Genomic DNA, 21,124 nt, shown 5'->3' with positions numbered 1-21,124 from the left:
GAAGACAAGGCCAATGTTTCATAGCGACTAGCAGTGAGTAACTTTTGTAAATTTCCTAGTCCTTTTCCGTAAGAGAGTTGGCAACATCGATATTTTTTTCACCGATAGGTCTAATAACAGTATAGGGCCGTATTTTAAGACGTTCCTAGAGGAACATCTCTTCCTGTATGACGCGTTACTAGGGGGATATCAACCTCCAAGCGTTTTTTAAACGTACCTCCTTCTTTGTGGGATCAACTCCATCTACAAGCATACCGATTTTCTCCCTACTATTTTGAGCATGGATTAGACCACCCTACTAAATTGTAGGAACTGTTTCAAGGCCTGATATGGCGGAATGCGTCGTTAACCTCCGGACTTTGGCATTTTTTTACAGACACATTTTGCAGTATACGATCAAAATTCCATGAAAATTACGCTTTTTTAACCTGACGATGTTTATTTATTTCATCGTATATGCCTGTTATAAGGAAACGTATAAAAGGAAAGAAAGAAGTTAAGTCCATATTATGGTATTATATAATAATATTTTAATAATATTAATGTGGTAAATAGCAATGAAGTAAACAACTTACAACAATTGCATGAAAATGGACGCTGAATTTGCCAGGTACGCGATGGAAGAGCCGTATATTTATGTTGGAAGAATGCACCTAAGGGATAGGCAGAATCCCATTGAGTTTTATTCAGAAGCGGAATTCCTCCAGAGGTATCGCTTCTCGAAGAGAACGGTATCAGACGTTTTATTACCTTATGTGAGGAGTGAGCGTTTAAGCAACCGTGGTTTGCCGATTCCGGATATTTTGAAGCTGCTAATTGCCTTGAGGTTTTACGCCACCGGGTCATTCCAGGTATGTGGTATCTTTTACGTAAGATTTATAAATGTTTTTTGTCCCGTTGACCATGAAATACATTATTAAATCTCGTTTCCAGTTAGTTTGCGGCGATCTGGCCGGAGTTGCGCAGGGGACGGTGTCAAAAGTAATTAAGGTTTGTTTTCCTGTTAGTTTGGTATTTTTATGAACGTAAACTTTCCATTTGTAGGGGAAAACTTATTAAGTATTTTATGAAAAATATTTCGTAATCGTTACAGAGCATCAGTAATGACCTGGTGGCATTATTACCTCGATACATGAAGTTGCCAAGTTCAGATGAAGATACTGCTAGATGTAAGAGAACGTTTTATGAGAAAGGTCAATTTCCTGGAGTTGTGGGTTGTATTGACTGCACCCATGTTCCCATTGTGAGTCCGGGGGGAGAGTTAGGCGAATTGTACAGAAACCGGAAGGGATGGTTTTCGCTAAATGTGCAGGTATGTATATGTGTATTTACTAATTTATCATCATTACGTTGCTGCAATATGATAGATTTCTCTATGTTACACTATTTATTTTTTCAAGTTTCTTCTGCACTATTATTTAGAATCCAATGATTTAATTTTATTGTTTTCAAGTTAACAAGTGCTGTAAGTTGTACCTTATTATTTCATTTTTACTTAGGTCGTTGCCGGTCCAAATATGGAAATAATGGATATAGTTTGCAGATGGCAAGGTTCAGCTCATGATGCTAGAATTTTCCATAACAGTCGACTCAAGTTAAGACTTGAAACCAATGAGGTGAAGGGCATCCTCCTAGGAGATAGTGGGTATCCTCTATTACCATATCTATTTACTCCAGTGTTAAGACCAGTGTCTGCTTCCGAGAGGAGGTAAAAAATTAGAGTATTTGTGATTAATGTCATAATTTTGACAAATATTACAGCATCTCAATACCTTGAATATGGTGTTTTAAGAAAACTATCCTTTCAGGTACAACATCTCCCACATTAGGACAAGGTGCACCGTGGAGCGTACATTTGGGGTGTGGAAACGTAGATTTCCATGCCTCAGTATGAAGCTCCGCGTGAAGTTATTTACTGCACAGAAGGTCATTTTGGCTTGTGCAGTTCTTCACAATGTGGCTATGCAGAATCATGATCCTATGCCTGATCGTATGCCAGCTATGCCCAGGTTGGAAGTCCCTGTACAAAGACTCCAACCTGTTCACGGTCGCCCAAATGCCATCCGGGCGGCATTCATAGAGAGGCATTTTGGTGATGAGGTAATTATATTTGAAAAAATTAATATGATATGGAAATAAACAGTTCCACTAGTATTTGTAGGTATTTGGCTTAGTTTATGTGATACCAACGAAGGAAATAATATTCAAAACTGGGAATGTGTATAAAACTGGTTATAAAGATTTTAATTTTAAGTTTCAAAATTTTATTTACTATGAAAGAGATAGAATAAGATTCCATTTGATTTTTTATTATATTCAGAGTTCTGAATTCTTGTAAATACACCAATTTAATCTTCACATTTAACAGCAATGTTCCATTTACCAAGATTATTAAATATGTGGAGCCCTTAAAATTGTAATTGTAAGGTATGCATGATGTGCACCAATGAAGTCATGCAATGTCATTTTCCTTTTAAATAGGTCAATGTTCTTGAACATTAGAGCGTGGCATAGGATATGATTCTGCATAAACACAATGGGAAGAACTTCATGACCCATGAATTCTTGTGGCATGTAAATAACTTCATGTGGTGTGGCACCTTGTCCAAGGAAGCAGACCAAAGGTATAGAGGATACTAACTAACTCCGAGGATGTCATTTGTCTCATTGGGGTTCGTAAGTCATTTACTTTTGAAAATTTGGCATCATGAGCTTTAATCTGCCATTTGTAAATATATTCATTATTTCTGTTATTTGTTAAAACATCTATGAACAATTCGCCTACTGAGGAGCATGGTTGCAGTACAATCCACATCTCCAGGACTGCTTGCATTGTGCAGTATCTTATGCTGAACTTGACAACTTCATCTCAAGGCAATTTTTGGTTTGAAAATATCCGGATGAGGCAAACTGCGGTTGCTGAGGAATTCTGCTTCTGAATAAATGGGATTCTACCTATCCCTTTAATGTATTCTTCCAACACAAATGTAAGGCTCTTCCATAACGTACCTTCATTGTATTCTTGAATTGAAATGGATGTTTATGTTATTAATAAAATTGTTATTCTGATATAAAACTATGTAGGTTGTTCCTTCATTTCCCTCTCTGCTTAAGAATACCCTCTAACTTTGCAATGGATAAATACAGATAGGAAAATACAGTGAGTGACAACAGCTAGAATTATCTCTTTTCATGGATATAATCCTGATTTCAGACCTTTATCTGTTTGACAATTATTTTTTTATCATAATTTATTATACTGAAATTGATCTTACAGGCAAAACCAAGGACCATGTTATGCCCTTTAACATTTTCCATTTCATATATGCAAGGAAATACATTCAATGGAATGGAAAAATAGTCATGAATTACACAAGTGATCAGATTAATTATGGAAAAAATGGTATTGACAATTTAATTTCAGGAAGTTAATTAAATCCAATAGTTATGTCTTAAATTTAGCATCATTTAAAACAACCTTAGCAAAATTACTTTTCGTTAAAAATTGGAATGGTTGTCAGTCCCATTATGAATGTCTGATCGAAGGGAAGATCTACAGAGAAAGGTGATGGAAGGTTTTCCAACTTTCCATAATTACATATTCTATGTAGGCAAACATGTTTTATAACATGGAGCAGGTAATCAATAATGTATATCAGGAACTGATGTCAGCAATAGAGCACTAGAACATTGGAGAATAGTCATGAGTTACATCAACCTTCATACTGAAACTACGTTGAATATTAAATGATGTCTTTAAAAACTTTGATTCTACAACGATAGCAATGCCTTGATTAAGGATTGAAATTACTTAAAGTGGAGTTGTGTAAACATAGTATTTCATTAGTATTAAATGATGTTCATTCACGGATGGTATTATCAGACATAGTTTACGATTTCATGTGAAAGCAACTATATACTAGGGCAGCAATGGATAACCACTTGGCAGTAATGACTGAAATGACAACATAGATATTACTCACTTAATTTGCTATGCAAACTTTTTCCCAAACAATAGTTTGTGTTACCTTCAGTACCATGTTAAAATTATCCAAAAGAAATTGCTTCATATTGAACTGCATACTACACCTTTGATGTTGACCACTCATGGTATAAAAGGAATGCATAAAATTATGAATAATTTTTACATTACACCTTGCCCTTACCCATGCCTCCAAATTACCTGAACAGATAGAAAAAAAGAGCAATTAAAGGAATGGGAAATGCAGTTAAATAACATTAGCCATGTTCAATTGAATTGTTTTATTGCAAGGTAATTTATAATAATAAATTACAAAGGAAGGACGAAGTTGTTGGTTGACACACAAAACATATTTCTGAGAGCAAGAAGACGATGCAAAATCTCATGCAAAGAAGGCAAAATTGCTGGTTGGATGTGCAGAATTACATGAGGAAGAGTTGGGATATGGCTAATGAAAGGCAGGAGTCAAGCAGGATGGGAAATAGCCGTGCAGGTGCAGAGGATCTCTTTCCAGTTACAAAAAGGGCACCATTACCAGAGGAAATGGTCCATGAGAAGGTATGGAAGCAGGCAGGAGACATGGCATCTTTAATGAGACAGAGGTATCCAGCAGTCCAGGAGAGAGAAGCAGGAGGAGGAGCAAACCAATGCCAAGGTGGAGGAGGAATTCATAGAGGCGTATCTGAAAGCTTACAAAGAAATTGGCATATAAGCATATGATACATATGAACTCCAAACAACAATACAGACATAATTAGGCCCCTCAAATCATGCATTAGACCTTCATATCAAAATGCAAATGCAAGGTCATGCACATGCTTTTAATTATTTATTATTATTAATTTAAGGGAGCATTGCATGGATTAAATTTAGGCATACTGGGTTAAATAACAGCAAGACTTCATATACTAAACAGTTAGCTAGTGCTAGCATTTGAAAGTTTGAGATCCCATCACTAATTTGCCAACTCTGCAGGCTGAAACACACAGGTTCACACTGAAACGACCATGAAACTTAAAATACATGAATTTTGTTATCATTATTCTTAAAATTTGCTAATTTTAATGAATGTATTAGCCTGAACAACCTTTAGAATAGAAACATAGGCAAATAACTTAAAGATAACTTCAAGATAAGGGAGAATTTTAACATGAAATGCATTGGCATCACCATTCACTAGGTAAAAGAACAAACATTTTAGGGATAATGAATAACAAAGCACTCTAGTAAGAAATAACTTTTCCTTTTCCAGTAGTTGAATGATATTGAAGAAAAAAGAACTCAGTCCACAACAAAAACCTTTTCAGAGAAAATATAGAAATAAAAAAAAGAAAGAAAGGATATGACCTTGACATGCATTTTGTAAGAACCAATGAGAATGTACCTTTAGCTTCATTGTCAATTCCTGTGAATACTTACTTCAGTGAACTTTTAAATAATACCAAAATAGAGGAAGTACTCCATGCCTTAATGAATTTAATATTTTAATGTGGGATGATATAACAAGTTCAATAACAGGCAAAGGGAATGAGTGGAAACAGAAATGTGTTCATGAAGAACTGGATGCATAGCATTCCCTCCGACAACCGTCCATCACTGGTAAAGATATTACTTCATGCTGTAAACGTTACATTATTCATTATTGCAGGCATATCATCAAACAAACAAACAAAAAGATAAGGAAGAACGGATAGTCCTAAGAGGTGAAGGGAATGCTTTTCTTATTGAAAGTTAGTTTGAAACATTTTGAACTCACGATATGAATGATTATTACCTCATTAGCTCATTTCAGATTCTACTCATGTATTCGGCTGTTACTAAACTAGTTTTATCATCAGAATAGTAATACATCATAACAAGTACCACATGCTTCAACTTCGCCTCCTCTGTTTGAAGCTGTATGCTTTGGATACGCCTCTTAAATTCCTCCTCCATCTGGATGATTTTTCCAGCAGCCTTGGCATTGGCTAGCTCCTGCTCCTTGATTGCATATGCAATCTCTGCTTCTCTCTTCCGGATCCGCTGGATGGCATCCTCCTTTTCATTATAAGATGCCATGTACTCCAGCCTAGCTTCCATCTCCTTCTCAATGGCCGCTTCCCTGGTAAATCGTGCCCTTTTTGAACTGGAAGAGGTCCCTGCACCTTGGATCCTCGGAGTGTATGCTTCCTCTATAGGTCTTCCTTCCAAATCTGAGGAAATATCAGAAAGTGCACCGTTGATAAATGAAAAATATCCGATAACTTTCCTGGAAATGGTATCAAGAAACTCAACCTAAGTCATTAAGATTAGATTTCATATGCAATTACAATTTTCAAATGTAGCACAAAAATAGCAACATAATACACAACGGCTAATATGATGCAAGTCAATTTCTCTTTGACGAAGTTGAATTCTCTTGTACATAATCATGACACTGTACAACATTAATAACTATTGACTGACAGATGTCATATAATACTCTTTTCATTCATAATAATCTCAGTATGACACTATGGAATTCCCTTCACTAATGATAGGTAAATAACCACTATTTTTAATAAACTTACCTGATATTTCAGAAATATTGTGAGGAAGCAAACACTCCGGGGACCCCTCCCTACCCACCGGAGAAACGCTAGGGACCGCGAACGCATCACAGTCCCCAGCATTCGGCGGTGAATAGGAGACTGACGGCACGGCTATTTCCATTTCGGGAGGGAAATCCTCCCTGCTGGTGGACGGCATTGGCCCGCCACCAGTCTTCATCCTCTCCTGCCTTTCATTAGCCAGCTCTTTCCGCTTTCTCATCTTGAGATTATCCCAACTCTTCCTCAATTGCTTGGCGGTGCGCTGTGAGGTATAAAATTTATCCATCACATTGAGGATTACGACATAAAATAAATCGCTGGACTTGTAAACAAGCAAAAAATGAATATCCATCACTACAGCCACAATTGATAATGCTTGATTGATTGATTGACAAATTCCCAAATTTACTTACTTTGCCCAGAAATAACAATGACAGCCACTCCGCCACCATTGCGGAGTCGTTGCAATTGTTACCGCTACCCCGCCCATGCCACGCCGAAACCAAAAGCTTCACAACAATAATTCCATTAACATTCCATAAACTTGGACTTGTTGTTGTGAAGCTTTTAATTTCGGCGCAGGAAAATAAGAGTTACTTGTATTGCATGGCGCAAATCACGTCTCATCTTGTATTGGAATCAAGAGAAATACGTTTCATGGAAAATGTCTGGCCACGACATAATCACGAAGGTTTTTTTTGCAAATTCCCGCCAAAATGCACTTTGTGAGGATTTCCGCAAAGAATTAAAAAAAAACTTGCCGACTGATTTTAAACCCCAAAATCAATGAATGATTGCCAGAAACTTAAAATACGTACATGTTACCAACAGAGTTACACGAGTTATGTTAGATTTTTGTTGAAAGTGAGCAATCTGCCTCGCGAACCGCGGAGCATAGATAGTCGCACTCGCAGAATGCCCCTTCGTGAAAATGTCTCCGAATTTCTCGATAGTTTTAAAATAATGACTAAGTTAAATAGTTAACGATCAATCCGTAACCCTTTCCCATAATAAACCGTTCATTGAAACAAATATCTTTTCAACAATTAGACAACGCATTTATCACCATCATACTTCCAAACTTACTTACCTTCCGGACAAACTCATTCGAATTAAATTCGTCCTGCACATCCAACCAAGCTCTCGCCTTCTTTGCATTCGATAATGCATCCGTCTTCTTGCTCTCCAAAACCTCCCGACGCTTATTGATGATGTCAACCAACAACTTCGTCTCTTCCCTTGTAAGTCGGACCATCTTGCTGTCCTCCATTTTAATTAATGAAAGCGATCCTTCTTTTTGTTGATGCGTTCCTGCCGCAATGAACTGTGGGCAGCAAACGTCACACACAGCATGACGTAGATATGAGAATTTCAGCGATCAACTCAACACTCACTACTTCGAAGAGGAGGAGTTTGGTGTTGCTGTAGGAACGTTCTTGACTGCGAATATTAGATGGAGATACAACTCTTTCTCATCCTACTCCGGCGATAGGAGTATTGTTTAAAAATACGGCCCTAAGGGTTTTACTTTTTTAATACACAGGACAGTGGCAACAGCAGTAAAGCTGGAGAACAAGTCCACTATAAACTTGATTGTTTCTGGCTTTACCTTGTGAAAATCCATTCTTAATAATAAAACGTTATTGTACTTTTCCACACGGTTTAATTAATACGACCGGTTTCGTCGCAGAGGCGACATCATCAGGTACAGAATCCGTTATAATAACCGTTATTTTGTTCTTGTTTATCTGGTTGCTATTACGTTGGTCGGGGTTGGAGTGACGCTCCAACCCCGACGCAACCCTCCCCTACCAACGTAATAGCAACCAGATAAACAAGAACAAAATAACTGTTATTATAACGGATTCTGTACCTGATGATGTCGCCTCTGCGACGAAACCGGTCGTAATAATTAAACCGTGTGGAAAAGTACAATAACGTTTTATTATTAAGTCCACTATAACCTAGCAACAATACCTTCGGCGTGTTTGTTGCTCATTTCTGCTCTGAACATCGAGAACCTTGAAACATTTCATCGCTAAAAAAAACAAGCATATCGCTTAATAAATGAGATCAAATAAATGTGAGATAAATTTACTGCCGATCGCAACTCTTTGCTGTTATTTTTATTTTTTGTTTGAGACTATGTTCTAAATACTTCGGTATATTCTGCTGAAATGAGGATGGAAACCTTTTCGCTGATGAATTTTAATACCCTATTATCGAAGAATTCGTAAAATGCCACGGTCTGAAAAATTAAAAAAGATTTTCCTCACTAAATCAGCCGCCATTGAGACGAGGCAAGGGTCGGGCAAGAGGAAATGCAAAAGGTCAATTGCGTGGGTTTATGGTTGGATCAGAGGTAAAAACGTTTCAAAATGAAGGAAATATTAGATAAATGGAGAGAGTTAAAAAAGTTATTTTTAAGATTATTTAGATTCACGAAGAAACTTTCCAGACAAGGATGTTGCTTGTAAAGTTAAAAAAGAGCTTTGTATAAAATGAGGAAATGAGCGACACGCACAGAATTAAAATATTAGTAAGTTCAAAGCACAGTTTTTGCCTTATATAAACTTAATTATACACCGAATCTTATCCCAGGACTACGAAGCCAATGCATGAGTAAACATCAGGCTGAATTAGAAACATTTAAGTATTATTATTATTACAGTATTCTACCGATTAAGATGGAGTTTCTATGGAGTACTAAATAAGTACTCTGGGAGCCTCCCTTTCCTTCCAGCGCTACCTTCTTCAATTCACTGTAAGGCCTACTCCCTTCCAATCTATCTAAAAATTCTATATTGTCTTCCTTCCCGTTCCTCATTTGCCTAACATTCTACCTTCCAACACAGTTTTTAACATCTCCTCCCCGCTTTGTACTCGCCCCATCCATACCTCCTGTCTCCTCCGTATCTCATCTAATAGATCCCTCTCCTCACCCATCATGTCCGGCACTTTTTCGATTCTCCTCATCTACGTCCAATTCACCCTCTCCCTTCTCCACCACACCCTTATCTCGAATTCCTCCAGTTTTCTCTAGTCTTCTTTCCCCAGTGTCCACGTTTCCGCACCGTAGAGCGCTACACTCCAAATCAAACTCTTCACTAACCTTTTCTTTAAACTCTTACATAACGATCCTGTCAGAAGCTCCTACATAATCATGAACGCCTCCTTTGCAAATGCTATTCTCTTCCTAATGTCCTTACTACTGCATCCGTATTCCTCTAACGTACTGCCTAAATAGTTGAACTGCCCAACCTGCTCAAGTTTTTCACCATCCACTTTTATCTTAAGTCTCACATTCCTCGCTCGCGATGCTTTACAAAACCGCATTACCTTAGTTTTCTTGTGATTAATCCTCATCCCATACTCCTCGCAACGCTCGTATAACGCATCCACTAGAGCCTGAAGCCCCCTCGCTGACTGGCTAATCAACGCCTGATTATCCGCGTATCTCACTGATATGTACATCATTCCTCCCACTTTTATTCCAGCTTCTAACTCATCCCACGCTTCCCTTACCATCTCTTCAGCGTACACGTTAAAGAGAGGCGGCGAAAGAGGACAGCCTTGCCTCACTCCTCGTCCCATTCTTGCCCACCCAGATTCTCCGTCCGCTACCCTCACTTGCGCAGTCTGGGCCTTATACAGATTACGAATCAGTCGCCTATCCTTCCAATCTACTCCTATTTTCTTGAGAATATCCAATAACTTTACCCAGTTAACTCTATCGAAAGCTTTTTCAAAATCCATAAGGCAGGCATACACGTCCTGCTCATATTCTAGGTTCCTCTCGACGAGGGACCTCATTACTGCTATTGCATCACGAGTTGACTTCCCTTTTCTGAAACCAAACTGATCTTCGCCCAAATACTCGTTTGCCCTCGCCTTCATTCGTCTGTTCAATATCCTTAGTACCACTTTCGCCGCGTGCGATATTAAGCTAATAGTTCTGTAATCTCCGCATTTCACAGCTTTCTTCTTTTTCGGTAGCGGGATTAAAACCGTCTTCACGAAATCCTCCGTCCAACATCCCTCCTCATAGATCCAGCGTACTAGTTCGAAAAACCTTTTCTTACCTTCCTTCCCTAGATTTTTCAGTAGCTCACACGGGATATTGTCCACGCCTACTGCTTTCATGACCTTCATATCACGAATTAATTTCTCTATTTCCGAATCTAATATCCCCGGCACAAGATTATCTTCCTCCACTTCACTTTCATCCTCTAAAGTCTATCTCTCCGGTCTGTTCCTTCCTTCATAGAGATCCTCCACGTATTCCTTCCATCCACTCTGTACCTCTTCTCGCTCGCTTAGCATCCTTCCATCTTTAGCCTTCATTTTAGGCATGGTTTGCCCTCTTTTGCTGCTGATAACGATTTAACTTTGCCATATAACGCGCCTACGTCTCCGTCCTTCTACAACTTTTCCATTTCCTCACACTGTCTTTTCCACCAAGCCTCCCTTGCGCTGTTATTTTCCCGCAGTAATTGATTATTAATTTGTCTATACATTCTTTTGCCCTGTTCCGTGTCCACGTTCTTCCACTTCCTCCTCTCCTCCATTTCCCTTATCATGTTCTCAAGTATAACGAGCATAAATTTTGCAAAATTTCCGAGGTTCGGCGTCACCTGAGCCAGTGACGATAGAGGCAATAGTGGTACTACAGGTGGAAAAACTTCAGCGATAATTCAAATGTACTGGCGTATATGAGAAATATTATCATAATTTTAACGCAGTCAAAATTCACCAATGTATCTATGACATTTTACACATTTCCGCAAGAAAAAAATTCTTTTCATGAAGAAAACATTGTAAGGTTTTCAAAGGAGTGATTCATTTCATTTCCGACGTATTTTGAAGAAATAGTCCTACTCCTGACACCAAAAATGATGAAAAAACCGCAACATACTCTAAGGACCTTGGGATAATCAACATCCCCAAAGACAGCAGAGCGGTAAACTATCAAGAAAAGCCTTATTTACACGTTGAAGTTGGCTGCAATATATCAGTTGCTGTAAAACGACATCTCGCTATTTTTATCAAGAGAGAAGTGTCTCAAGAGATCCCATTAGCTTTATGGTGGCAGAAATATTTTCATGGTGAAAGAATTATTTTCATCTCACTTTGTGAGAAAAGTATATTAAATTTTGGCTCATCGTCTAATCCTCATCAGAAATTAATCAATAAAAAGCAATTTGTTATAATTTTCTATGCCTGCGTAGTTAAATTAACGACTCACTCTTGCTATATATCCATAGCCATCGATTTACGCTGCGTTGGTAGTTGAACCGCTTCAAGTTCGAAAATAGATGGCGTCAAGATCGACCATATCCACAGTTGATTCAAACTCTCCAAGCAGTAGGTACTTCGCTGTCACTGTCATCACCAGTGGGTAAGATATGTTTGGAGAAACATGCTGAAACATCCCAGAAGACAAGGAGAACCCTGAGCGGGCAGCCTTAAAAGTGGTAGCGAATTTAGCCGCCGAAATGGTAGTAAGCTAGGCGAGACAGAGCACCTCACCAAGATGCATATCCGAGAAGCTAACCAAAGCAGCACGATTACCTAGAAATTACAAGAGAAAATTCTTGTGATACCTGCCTTTTGATATACGGTGAAGATGATTAAATATTACAGAAGAATTAAATAAACAAGTGGCTGTGAAGTTTTTTTGGAAAGAAACGATGGAATGAGATCTTACCCGGTTTGAAACCTTATAAATCTTCATTGCGATTGTTCACCGGGAAAAAAGGCATTAAATTATGTAAATAAGGTTACAAGTATGAAAATATTCTTTGTCATCGGTCACCAGGTGAAAAGGACAGATCATTCTCTAAATAATGATTATAAGTGTTAATGTATAAGTCGAAAGTAGAACTGAGCGGAGACACATATCAAACCAATCCTTTGATAAATGATAATGATGTGAAGTAAACACCGATCAACCACAAGAAATATTTTCAGGATATCATATTTGTGTTTTCAGCGCCTCTCGGCGTACACTGAGCCTGTGGTGACGTTGTGAGGCATCGGAAGGGTTCGTGGGAGCACGTGGGCAGACACGGGGATGACGAGGCGCCAAACCGGGGGTTGTGAGTGAGTGAGAGAGTTCCTCCCCCTTGGCGCTCGGCAGAAATATGCGGAGGAGGGTGGGAAGGAGAAAACGCCGAGGCACGTGCATTTTAAAAAGGCGGGAAAGATGCATGAGGGAGAGGAGCTATTGAATGCGTATACACACACGTGCGCATCGAACGGGAAGGAATATGAGAGATGGGTTGGGAGGGGGACCATTGGAGCCACGGGGCTTGAGCGAGGGATGCCGTATTGAAGCGAAGATGAACGGAAAAAGATAACAGTTCAAAAAGGCACAAAGTGAAGTGAGGGAAGAATGACGGTTATGGGGGAAGAATATAGGATCGGAGTGAGAGAAGGGATGCCGATAGATCGGAGGAAGTCTCGCACAAGAATCCCGACGCAAGAGGGCAATAGCGCAAGCCCATTCAGACTCGTCAGTTATCGCTTATTATCTCCGAATGTGACAGTAAAATCTTGGTTGAAAATGAGACAGCCGAAATGTAACAATGCAAATATACCCCTAGCGACTTAACGAATACTCACTTAAAGATAACAATATTCAAAAATATAGGATGACACTCGACGAATCGTCATGCTAAGAATATATTTACACATTTTAGTCACGCATTTAGCCACTATTACGGTAAAATTTAACTGATTTTATCATATTTGTTGCCAAAAATATTCTTTTTTAACTCTCTCCTTCGAAAAACATTTCACCGGCTAATTTTAGAAGACAAAACACACCAGAAAACCGAAATAAAAGTCATATACGGAGAGGTCTCGAACGCTTTACCTTGGTTACCTGGATTTTATGGTGCTGCTAGGATGATAGCCCATGGTCATCGAAAAAAGAGGACGAGACTATCATCAGAAAATTAATTAAAATTAGCTACTTTCAGCAAATTTTACCTTGCATAGGTTTACCAATGAAATTCAACAGTGGTGTAAAGGGGGGTCTTCATGAATACCAAACAATGCCTTTAACGCTTCAATGTGCAGTAAACTATTCCCATTATTCCTGGCATCGTGATAATATACATTCAATCTCTCGTCAACCAGTTTATTAACTCTGCATTTCCATTTTGCCTTCAGCGCCTATTTTTCTTCTACCAAAAAAGAGCTTCATACGTCTTTGCTTCTCGATACTGCTACAGCCAATAAGCGTGCCTTCATTCACTCATTACACAGGCATGGTAATGAATGCCTTATTAATTTTAAGAAAAGTAAATTCCTTATATGTCGACTATAAATATATCAAGGACTACATAAATAGGAAATTATATCGGGTTTTATATTGAGCTGCTACCGACACACAAAATGTTTGACGACCACCTAAAAAACACATGTCTGTCAAGAACCCTTATGGTTAATTAATTAAAATCCCAATTACAATTGTACTACTCCACCAACGCGTAGTGTGCCTCTACCTAAATAGTTTTTTTTCTGGACCCTCGCGAGACGGAAATTCGCGGGTATCACACTTGATTCGTTGAGGAATATGATTTTGTTCGAACCAGACTCCATTCAAGTATTCAGGAGCGGAAAGCAGCATCAATGAAAAGAAAAATAGGAAGATCGAAGAGTGTATCTCGGGAAAGGGGTTTGAGTTTGAGAAGGGGTTTGTTTCCAATAAAGGACGGAGTTAACGTTGGCACGAGAAAACAGGAATAACGAGAATGCTAACAGGGTGGACACTTGAGTACCTGCATAGTTTTCAGCTTCCCGCAGCGAAACCATGCAACTGATCTCTCATTTAGACTTCACAATCCCATTCAAGAGTACAACGAAATTTTTGTGATGAGAAACTAGCCATATTTACAGCCGCTAATAACGGGCAAAATTAAATGCCTATTCTACGAAAGTTTTACCCCCACAATCATACGAAAATCGGCTTAAATTCGTGCCTGCATTCGCTCTTGAAGCTGACATCTCAGTGAAAATCCCTTGGGTCTGTCCCAACGAGAGTAGACGCGTCTCTCCTGTTTAAAGCGACGCGTCGTGGTCGAGGAATGCAGTGAGAAAAGTGGCACACCGAGTGCCTCAATTCTTTCCACCAAATGGTACATAAAAAAACCATAAAAAAGGCAATTTATCATAAACCATTTTCTCAAATGCCTTTTTGTCCTAATAGTAAAAAAAATATTAAAGTCAAAAATCAATAAAAAGGAAATTTTTATTTCAAGGAAAAATTTAAAGGCAGATAATGGCTTTTGAAGAAGTAATTGTGTTACGAGATTTATAAAATTAAAAAATACTTTACTAAAACAGATCCATAGAAATTGCAAATTACGTTTAAAGAAAAATCCCTAATTGTCGCACAATGGAACTATACGGTATCATCAAAACAATAGCAGCCCTTTGGCGTCATGCTGCTTTTATCATAATATGGGAGCATTATTAAATCATTTGGCTGTATTTATGAGTGACAGATGATTTTGGCTTATACGTTGAGATCTTAGAGAATCTCTGCATGAATCTTATTTCAGTAATGCCAGAATCACAAGCAGTTTCCCTATTGAAAAGTAGTAAGCAAACTGACAGACAAGAGAGTTTTGGGTGAGAGGTAGGGATTTAGGATGAAAGGGATTCACATAAGAGGTGGGTTTCGCGGCGGAATGAGAAAATGGGGAATGTACAGAAAGGACAACAAGGCGTCGGGAGGCAAGGGAGGCGGAGGAAGTTTTAGGGCATATATCGATTCGCGGATTGATATCTCTTCGCCATTTCCGCTCCGTTCTCTCTCTGCCACCAAACGGACGATAACTACCACGACCCAACTTCGTGTGGGACTCGACAGAGACACACGGGAATGACCCCCTCGCCTCCCTCTCCTCTTATTCCCCGAAAAGCCCACCCCCACCCCTTCCCCCGAGCCAACGAATGAAACGCTTTATTTATCTGGGTTATAACCATCAACGTTACGAGGAAACTCAATAACTTGGCATGTTCTCCCACAGCATTGTAAGCTGAATGTCAAAGGTATAACTCGAACGGAAAGACGAGACGAAATAATGGCGCATTTATACCGAAATAGATCCCACTGAAGGTCATTGTGACCAAGTTTTGGATGGATTATAAAATATTAAGAATTAGAAGGAGAGATCCGAGGTCTTGGGTAGAAAGCTGTTCCGTTAAAATCCATCAAGTATGCTGCCATACAAGGCAGCATTGATCCTTAGCACTACTTAGTATCTGAAGGTAGTATAGTGCTAATGGTACTTTGCAATGCTAAGGATATGGCAGGAGAAGTCGCGGCGTCTCCTACTATCCTAGATTTCCAAGTAAAGATCCTCTTTTCTATTCTATAATGAATCAAACATTACCTATGCTCATAAATGGAAAATTAATTTTGATAAAAAAATCTCAAGATATCCGATATCATTACCTATGCTAGCCTTATCCATTTCAACGCCATGGTAACAGGATTTAAATTTATCTACAAATCAATCTAAAGAAAATAAAATTATTACGGAAATAAGAGGTAATTTTAATGTGAGAAAAAATTATAATAGAATTTAAATTATTTTTGAAGATTAGAAATTATTCTTAAGAAATATGGAAAGTACCGAAAAAATTCAGAAGGCTTTGAATAATCCAAAGGCCACAATACGAATAGAAGTTGCATCAGCTTAGGATACTGCAGTATTTCATGCAGACACGGATTGTCAACGCCTTCTTGGAATCACATTGGTTTGGGCTGCTAAAAATATGAATCTTTCATTTATTATGCACACGTTTTCCAGCCATGCGAACTGTTCACGTTACAAATATCAAAAATTATAATGGTGACAATTAATTTACGAAACTGTAGCAAGGCATTGGGTATTAACAAATTATAATCACATGCAATTTTCCACAAACACTTCAATGGCGTGACTGATTTCAATATATGCTGCATCATCTTCAGGATAATGAATCTAAAGATAATATAAAACGCAATGACAACGGCTACACAACTCAAGTATTTTTCACGAATGCGAGTCATAAGCATAGCCTAATTTGATAAATACATTCATTTAATCTAAACACGTAATTTGTTAATGGTATCCATAAATTGCTAACCTGATAAATTTCAAGTGGTCATGAACGTTACAAAAGGGGAATTAAATGAAATATGTTCGCTAAGTAACTAACGATTGACTTATCTACGTCATGCGCCTGATAACCTTTGCTAACGCTTCATCCGCACATTTTCTATGCCCAACTACATTTGATGAGTGTAGGTATTCCGCAGAAACTTATAATTTGCATAAAGGTATACATAGAAATTTTAAAGGTCCTTCCCAACACTATTGTCACCAGCGCATGGCTGGAATTTCATATTTCCTAATACACAGCCCTTTTTTATCATAATTGAAGGTATTTAAATATGTTAGAAAAAGTTTTTTTAGATTAGGTTATGTAAATTTTGACCAGTATTTAGAATAAACGCATTACGCGAGAAAAATTGTAACGGCAATATCACAAAGCCTTATCCACGCAATTTAGCATTGAAAGTTAAATTGAACAGATAAGTACTGATTCGTTTATAACATAAGTCAATTGTCAATAACGTTAAGGAATTATTCATTCAAATCAAATAGCTTACCTAGGCGAAAGACAAGAAAATTAGATAACCAAGAATTAGATCCAAGTTTTTTATACAATCTGCAAAATTAAAAAAAAATATTATCACAGAGTTTGCCTTTAAGAACTCTATGATCAAACTCATACCCCGTAAAAATATTCTGACATTGTCGTTGGCATTATTTATACATGAAACCTGAAAAATGTACTAGCACAAGAGTAAATTCATTAAAAAATTTCGAAAATATCCAATTTGAAGCCGTAAGCAATTTGTTGGCCGGTAATTGAAAAACACGTGCACCGAATACCAGCGCTAAAAAAACTGAGCTATTGGGGTAAAAACAAAGCAGAAGCCGTAGCTACCTCCGACGCAAGCAAAAGCTCTAATTATCCCAAAACATTTTTGAGTCTGATGGACAATGCATGAGATATTTCAAAAACGTAAAGAACGGATTTCGGAAACCCATGGAACCAAAACAAATCAATGCCTCGTGCATGGATATAACAGAGAGAACAAAATTTTTAAAACATATTTCGCGATTGTTGCCCATTATCTAGCCTAGAGATGAGATTGAAATAAAAATCGCCGGCAGCGATCAATCATGCATGACTTGCTGTACAACTTGGTTAAAACATGGAGAAAAATGAAAAATACAGGTATTCAAATCAATACTGCAGAATGTAAATCCTTTGGAAAAAATGAGTGACGGACTTAATCCAATAATTATTCCCATATTTCCACGGCAGAAGTCAAAACGAATGCATCTTAATTTCTGAATGCATCTTACGCGATCAATCAGTCATTTTTCCAGAAAAATTACACGTTTTTAACTTCTTCTAGTGTCTTCCAACCATATGAGTACATAAATGAGACTATTTTCAAAAGGTTTCTGTGTATCCAACATTAACGATGGCTCACTAAGTACCCTGATTGCATCAATTTTCAAGCATACACAAAAGCGTTCATTTAAAAATTCAGTTACAAAACTAGTCAAGTGGTAGTCCTTCGAATATCTAATCAACCCAAAAGAATATATCTGTTAATCAAGGAAAAGTCAAAGCATGCTATAAATTGATTCGAATCCATTAAAAACTGAAATTCCCTTTTGAGACTTAACAAGCATGAACCTGTTTCGTTAAAAAAATATGTATACATAGCTGATTGAGTAAAGCTTATATTCCTTCCATAGCACATTTCAGGATATAAATACATAACGAGAATCAACGAACATCAAGAGCCCATTTCTAATTGATCAGAGTTCCATATCTAGTAATTTTACGAGCTTTTATCGAGACAAAGAGAATGATCATAATTCAAATACACGTTCCTCTAATTGAAATTTATCGAATGGCAATAAGAATAACTAGTATAAAATCTTATATCCACAGTGAATTGCACTGGAAAAAATAATTTTATACTGGCTGTGATATCGAATCTTTTTGCAACATTGGTAGAAATGCTGAATCAAAAATTTCAAAAAATTATCAATTGACAGAAAACTCGCCAACAACAAGAATAATCGGAAAAAATAAATCACATGAACGTCACTAAAGTATTTTTGGTGTAATTAGCAAATGAATGCTGTAGTTGACGCTACAATTGGCCCGCGACATTTTGAAAAGCATTAATTAAGATTAAAATAATTTAATTTCATATGTTATGTGTAATAATATTTAGCTTTTTAGCATAAATGGATTTCATTTATGATAACAAAACTTTTTAAAGAAAACATGGGTAAAGTAACTACATTTGATTAGTTCTCTCCACGGTCTATAGAGAGCCCTAAAATGATCCTTAATTACCTTACTTTTTAATGGCATCCAATAAAGCATTAAAATCAAAATTTCTTTGTCCTTTCGCAGAGGAGTAATTTTAAACCGTAAGAGAGACTTTACACTTCAATATAATATTCTGCCAATATTCTAATACGTTTGGACATTATGTGTGCTATGCGAGGAAAGCATATAATATTCAATTATAACCACAATAACGAAGTCCATCAATAAATAGGTTGTGATAACTAACTTACAAGTTCTATCAATAGAATTTACTTTGAAGGTCTTTCAATTATTTCCGTACCTTTCATTAAGAGAACGCTCGATTATGGTATCTTAAGAGGAAGTAATTATTGGGAATTAATTCATTTGATATTAAACGGCCTTATAATTGTACCCATTTCTAACGTATTCACATCCAGAAATGATCACCTCACAGTTATCGGTAATTATCCAAATCTAAAAAATATTACATAATCGGCCAAACACTGTGTTTTTTTAACGCGGCAATCAGAGCTTTAAAATTGTATGCTTCAGTGGAAAAAAATAGAAGGGGACTCAGGCGGTGCTATGGCCTGATCCCGCGCTATTTTAAAATATACTGATCTCCATTTGGATGCTGTGCGTAGAGTACTACAAATACAGTACGCACTCCGTCCTTTAAAAGGAAAATTAAACCGTGGTTCCCTTTGCACCTTCTGTTAAAAGGATGCATTCATGAGGCCGTGTAATTTATTTTATTCTGATGTACTGCTCGCATAAAATTTACCCTCTTTACCATGCTGAGGGCTCTAAGAAAAAAAACAAAGGAATATTTAACGTATCTCAATTACAAGAATTTTTCTTCTAATAATACCTACGAGGATAAAATTTTGACACTTGAGATACAGGTAAATTCTGGCAACGATTAACTCTTCACACACTGAATTTTAAAGAAAATAAATTTTAAACAAGTCTTACGTCACGATAAAGACGGGTCTAGCGGGATATCTGCGTCCTTTTAAGTCTGACTGTTGCCGCTGTCGCCATCTTTTCACCAGGATGCAAATGAGTTTATCTTTTAGTCACCTCCTCCCCATACAAGTGCCAAAAAATACTGCGTTAATCATCCCTTCAAACTTAACTACGTAATTTCCGAGCTTCAAATTGTTTTTATGAATTTTATAAATCTCGAAATTCTGTAAATCTCGTAAAATTTCCAAACAATCCACATGTTGCAAATAACGCTTAAAATGGACTATCGAAATCGCTGGCCAAATTGTTCCCAGCTCAAAAGAATTTAAATTTTACGCCCAAAAGAAGATAAAAACGGCCTGAACTGCATTCACGAGCGTTTTTCAACCGAAAAAAAAACCTGAATATTTGCTTCCAATCCGTCACCCAGCTCCGCGTTCAAACAAACATGCTCGCGGAACGAGAATGGCAAACGATTCAAAGGGTATTTTTCCGCGGGCTTTGGTCCCTTTAATTGAACGGTGGCACTCGCGCCGGACGACCTAGATACTACACGTGTAGGTAAGTGCCAGCGAGCATTATCACATCCACTCGCTGCCGATGGAAGAAGAGGCCGGGACTTCATTCCACGCAATCACGCAGCAGTGCAGAGACCGCGCGCAGTGCAACCCTCCAACCGCATCTCTCAACTGCATCCAGCTCCCCAAACTAGAAATCAAAGCGCACCACCAAACCTGCAGCATTAGAGATGGACATCCGTCGATGGGAGAACAGAGCAACAGAGGATTTAGTATTGGGAATGGCTTTCAATGTGATGAAGAGGCTTAGAGAGTCGCTTTGCCTTCCCTACCGTCCAAGTTCATTCGCTACTAGATGTTCTCCTGGTGAACTCGAGGCGATTCTAAAGCCTCAAAATCTTTTCACCGCACCGCAACTGAGGTAGTTACACTTTAATTTTCGAACTTGAGTTGAATTAGATCTTGAACACCAATCGGTACGGAGTGTAGTTGAAACTCTTAAAATATTTCTAATATTTTGTTATTTAATTAAAGCTATTTTCTAAAAAATCCAATTTAATTTTCTTCTTGCATAAAAATTAATGCATGTATTTTTTTTTTTTTTTATTCTCAGACCACCGAATACAGCTCATATTGGCCATTTTATATCGGGGTGTTCAACAGATTTTAACAAT

At 37.7% G+C, this 21,124-nt stretch overlaps 2 protein-coding genes across 2 annotated transcripts; one reads left to right on the top strand and one right to left on the bottom strand.

Moving 5' to 3' along the window:
- The first annotated feature begins 206 nt into the window (after positions 1-206).
- Positions 207-3,079, top strand: LOC124156847 (putative nuclease HARBI1). The gene is made up of 6 exons (XM_046531340.1): positions 207-851; positions 934-990; positions 1,094-1,312; positions 1,500-1,708; positions 1,809-2,100; positions 2,482-3,079. Exons 1-6 carry the CDS (start codon positions 585-587, stop codon positions 2,500-2,502), a joined length of 1,065 nt encoding a protein of 354 aa, XP_046387296.1. The 5' UTR covers positions 207-584; the 3' UTR covers positions 2,503-3,079.
- A 2,255-nt stretch (positions 3,080-5,334) lies between these two features.
- LOC124156846 (myb/SANT-like DNA-binding domain-containing protein 3) lies at positions 5,335-7,811 on the bottom strand. Its single transcript, XM_046531339.1, has 3 exons — positions 7,643-7,811; positions 6,532-6,814; positions 5,335-6,174 (listed from the first exon to the last, which is right to left on the bottom strand). Exons 1-3 carry the CDS (start codon positions 7,805-7,807, stop codon positions 5,771-5,773), a joined length of 852 nt encoding a protein of 283 aa, XP_046387295.1. The 5' UTR covers positions 7,808-7,811; the 3' UTR covers positions 5,335-5,770.
- Between the last annotated feature and the right edge of the window lie 13,313 nt (positions 7,812-21,124).

This window comes from Ischnura elegans, chromosome 4 (genome assembly GCF_921293095.1).
Source record: "Ischnura elegans chromosome 4, ioIscEleg1.1, whole genome shotgun sequence".
Classification (NCBI taxonomy): Eukaryota; Metazoa; Arthropoda; class Insecta; order Odonata; family Coenagrionidae; genus Ischnura; species Ischnura elegans.
The sequence above is the reverse complement of the archived record's forward strand: the minus strand, read 5'-3'. Positions and strand labels throughout refer to the sequence as shown.